Raw genomic sequence first — 4081 nt, forward strand, 5'->3', positions numbered from 1 at the left:
TTCACCTTTTCTGACGCACGAGCGAAATCTACAGATAATGTGATGTTTGAAATACGTTGGAGCAGTTAATGTTTTCCCGAATCACTGAAGTTGCACACTTTAGATTGGTTATAGTCAGCGAGACCGGCAAATCGAGCTTCGTCGACAGTAGCAGCAGATAATAAGAGGTCTAGCAAGCCTTTGAAGATGCCGACTATCACCTAGAATGTTTTTTAACCCGGCTAACTTGCTTCCATCTTTATTTCTAATGATGTTATTTTCATACGAAAATTGCTTGGAATTCCAAAAATTCACGTTTTTATATGCCTATACGGACACAGTTCCTTATTACATTTAATTAACCGTCTTGTTTTGGTGCACTTAACTTGCTACAAGTAAACACTTTAAGGCAGAGGAAGCGATAAATTTTAGCACTTCGGCTAGAAACCGACACTTATCATCGATTTTATTTTCAGTTGAGAGACCGAAGTTCAAATAGTAAAAGGAAAATTACCCGCAATGGTATAGAGATCAATCAAAGTCTAAGGAAGTTTCTGGAATAACTGTTTTTTTTTGTGTAGGCGTTGTACCTCTACCTACCCGTGTAACCAGTTTATTATATTTGTTTACAGTAATACACTATATACACTTGATATCATTTATATCCATACGTATATAACGGTTTGCACTCCATTTATATCACCTGTCTTTAACCAACTGCATTATAGCATGTTCTTGATTATTCCGAAAGCTTCTCGTCATTTCCTTTTACAACCGTAGCTGTCTGCATCAAAAGGAGCCGCGGTATCGATCGTCGCCTGCGACACTCGGTCGCACCAACCTTTTAAGCACTACAATTAATTACTTCAGACCAACAATAATATAATTTATTATTATATTTTTACAGAATTCTATTTAAATGTGCCTATTGCGGGAGCGATATTTACCACCCTTAGCCCTCCCCGCAACGTCAAATTTTAGCTTTATGTAAAGCTATTAAAGTAAATGGATTGCACAGGTGTATTTATTAAGTACCTGCAGCCAGTAGCCGGGGAAGGGATGCCCTCTTAAGAATGATTTACTGTTGTATTTTCAGAGAAGTTAAAAAAAAAAACCAGTGCTACCCTTGTTAGTCATGCTATAAACTGCTTTAACTGTGTAATAAAACTTTAACGTAATTTTAGCAAAAGGTCCACGCTCCAGTAATTTCCTACCCCACAAATGCTTACGGAGTCATTAAAATTGTAGAACCTACATTCCATCTGCACTCTAATTGCAAAAAAATAAAATAAAATTGGTTTAACGGGTATCGGATGTATCATATATGAAACGTAATACGATGTTACTAATTCAGCTTTTATCTAACGTCTGTAACTAAAATTTACCATTACATATTGGCGAAGGTTTATTTGAGGTGGAAATTACCGAATCTTGAAGACAGAAAGAACCATGGCCGTAAACGATGAACACCTGCAGATTTGACTTCAAAAAGAGAAAAATGGCCCTTGTAAAGGTCTCGTTTCGGGAACCCATAGCGAGCTTATTTACAACCAATATATCTCCTAGCAGCGGCCTCTTTGAGCCACCAGATAATGGGCTGTATTTTAATAATTTATTGACAATTACAATGCGCCTTAACTTAATCAGTAGCGGCGCTTAAGACATGTCAAGAGATCCTTTGAAAGTATAATTACTTTCGGTTGCATCAAATGATTATATAGCATTTATATTATATGTATTGGTATCCATTCTAAATATAAATAGGTATATACTCGCCGCCTACTAATCAGTAGACTCAGACGCCAACAAAATGATACATATTGGTGAATGTGCCGGGACTGCAAAATCAGAGATCAATAGTATTGATTTTACTTATTATTTCTGTAGTTTTGGCAATTCGTTTGCGTAGATTAAAGGTACATGTATCATGTATGCATCAAATGAAATGTTTCGGCATTTTACAGACTTTAAAAAAGAGTACAGGACGATTAGCCACACGGCTCACGCATGTAACACTCGTACATCTTTGTTTTAGACAATGGTCCTCTATTTCTTCGCGTTCTGTTTTGCCTATCCCAAAAGAGAAGCCAGTGAATTAATAGAAGCCACTATTAATACGAACATGATTCATAGGCTGCAAGAATCCAAAACGTCCAAATCCAACGATGAGATGCGTTCTCTCAAAAAGGTTTACCTTTCGAACAGATTTATCACATGCAACGATAAATCTCAAGCAGGGTATGGTTATAATTTGTACTACTGTTTATTCAGTTATTAGATGTCGAAACGTTTTTGTAGATTTTACTTGCGAAAATCTAGTACCAGTAGAAAATGGATTGTCTTCCTGGAAGGGGGTTGGTACTGCTACGACCACCACACCTGTCGGAATAGATGGTTGAGGCAAAGACATTTCATGACTTCGTCTCAATGGCCAGAAACTAAAGATGGTACAAATATATCAGACATCTTTTTCCACAATTTCTTTACGATACGCATCTTCGATTTGTTTTTGTAGTTGGTGGAATTCTTTCCCCTAACGAATATGAGAATCCCTATTGGTGGAATTCGAACCACGTGTTCATCCCGTACTGCTCCAGCGATACATGGAGCGGAACGAGAAAAGCTTCAAGGAATGAAATGTTTAGTTTCATGGGTGCTTCTATAGTCCAGCAAGTGGTTAGGGATTTAGTCCCTCTGGGACTAGAGAATAGCACGGAACTTCTTCTCGTCGGTAGCAGTGCAGGAGGGACGGGGGTTATGATCAATTTGGACCCAGTGCAAGAACTATTACATCGGGTTCTAAAACTGAATCACATTACAGTCAGGGGTGTTGCTGATTCCGGATGGTTTTTGGACAGAACACCATACGCACCAAAAGGAACCCCAACGGTAAAATCCCGAATTTTTGGGATGATTAAAACTGGCTGATCAGGGAATTATTATTACAGGTGGACGCTATACGAAAGGGGATGCAACTCTGGCAAGGGAAAGTACCAAAACGTTGTAGACAAATGTATCTAGATGAACCTTGGAGATGCTATTTTGGATATAGGTTGTACCCCACATTAAAAGGTACCTAACAGCATCACCGCAATCTTCTCGCACTAACGTCTAAATTTCCAGCTCCTCTGTTCATATTTCAATGGCTCTTCGACGAAGCGCAGATGGACGCTGACAACGTTGGAGCGCCAGTAACCAAACAACAATGGGACTACATTCACAAAATGGGCGACGCCCTTAGGCAAAGTTTTGAAAACGTTTCGGCAGTTTTCGCGCCATCCTGTATTTCCCATTCCATCCTAACGAAAAGAGACTGGTTAAATTTAAAAATCGACGAGATTTCTTTTGCCGAATCGCTCCAATGTTGGGAGCAGCGGCCGATCAAAAGGAGGATGCATAAGAAGAAGTTCATGAAACTGTATGCCGAAGAATCGACTTTGGGACATCAGAAATCTAAAATTTCTCCCAAAATGCAAACGTATGAACTTGCTAACGTCACCAAAGACAACGTGACCGTCAAATATGAAGAAGAAAATTCGAGACTCAAACAACTCGATACAAACAAGAGGCGCAAGAACAAAAAAAGGAAAAGGCGAAGGAATAAAAGGAGAAGAGGTAAATATTATATAAATATAGGTGTATGTTTTCTCCTATACAAGTTTTGTTAGGTTTCAATTGTTTCTTAGATAAAAATCAACAGCAAAATTCTTCTGCGAATTCTGCGGCAAATCAGCCTCTTCTTCAAACGTCAAGGTCCGAAAGGTCAGTATTAAGGTCACAGAAACATCCTAGATCACGCCCTTGCCACGACAGACTGTTAGAAAGATGCAGTTGGCCTCAGTGTAATAGGTCGTGCCCCCGTTTACATAACCCTTTCACAGGGGAAGAAATGGACTTCATCGATCTCCTCAAATCATTCGGTTTAGATATGGAAAATGTTGCCGACGCTCTCGGTATCGATTTGCCCACACTCAACAATATGGACCATGGTGACCTCCTCAATATGCTTACGCAACAAACCAATTGAATACAAAAATAAAATAACAATAGACTGCTGGGGACTGGTATCTGTATTATCAATTAGTTCTTTTCTCCTTTTTTA

At 38.9% G+C, this 4081-nt stretch overlaps 1 protein-coding gene across 2 annotated transcripts; it reads left to right on the forward strand.

The window, feature by feature from the left end:
• Positions 1-2010: 2010 nt before the first annotated feature.
• Positions 2011-4074, forward strand: LOC108743889 (palmitoleoyl-protein carboxylesterase NOTUM). Of its 2 annotated transcripts, none has more exons than XM_018479491.1 (6): positions 2011-2217; positions 2278-2426; positions 2495-2868; positions 2928-3051; positions 3103-3594; positions 3648-4074. In XM_018479491.1, exons 1-6 carry the CDS (start codon positions 2018-2020, stop codon positions 4004-4006), a joined length of 1698 nt encoding a protein of 565 aa, XP_018334993.1. In that variant the 5' UTR covers positions 2011-2017; the 3' UTR covers positions 4007-4074. The 2 variants fall into 2 exon arrangements, with proteins under 2 accessions (XP_018334993.1, XP_018334994.1); XM_018479492.1 differs by having other exon boundaries at positions 3666-4074.
• Positions 4075-4081: the final 7 nt, after the last annotated feature.

This window comes from Agrilus planipennis, unplaced genomic scaffold, assembly GCF_000699045.2.
Source record: "Agrilus planipennis isolate EAB-ADULT unplaced genomic scaffold, Apla_2.0 scaffold1934, whole genome shotgun sequence".
NCBI lineage: Eukaryota > Metazoa > Arthropoda > Insecta > Coleoptera > Buprestidae > Agrilus > Agrilus planipennis.

What these genes read in the sequence shown, in the direction of transcription:
- LOC108743889 (XM_018479491.1), top strand. Translation starts at nt 2,018, where the DNA reads ATGGTCCTCTATTTCTTCGCGTTCTGTTTTGCCTATCCCAAAAGAGAA. An exon ending in ATGGCCAGAAACTAAAGATG is followed by an intron (nt 2,427 to 2,494) that starts GTACAAATATAT and finishes TTGTTTTTGTAG; the next exon opens with TTGGTGGAATTCTTTCCCCT. An exon ending in CACCAAAAGGAACCCCAACG is followed by an intron (nt 2,869 to 2,927) that starts GTAAAATCCCGA and finishes TTATTATTACAG; the next exon opens with GTGGACGCTATACGAAAGGG.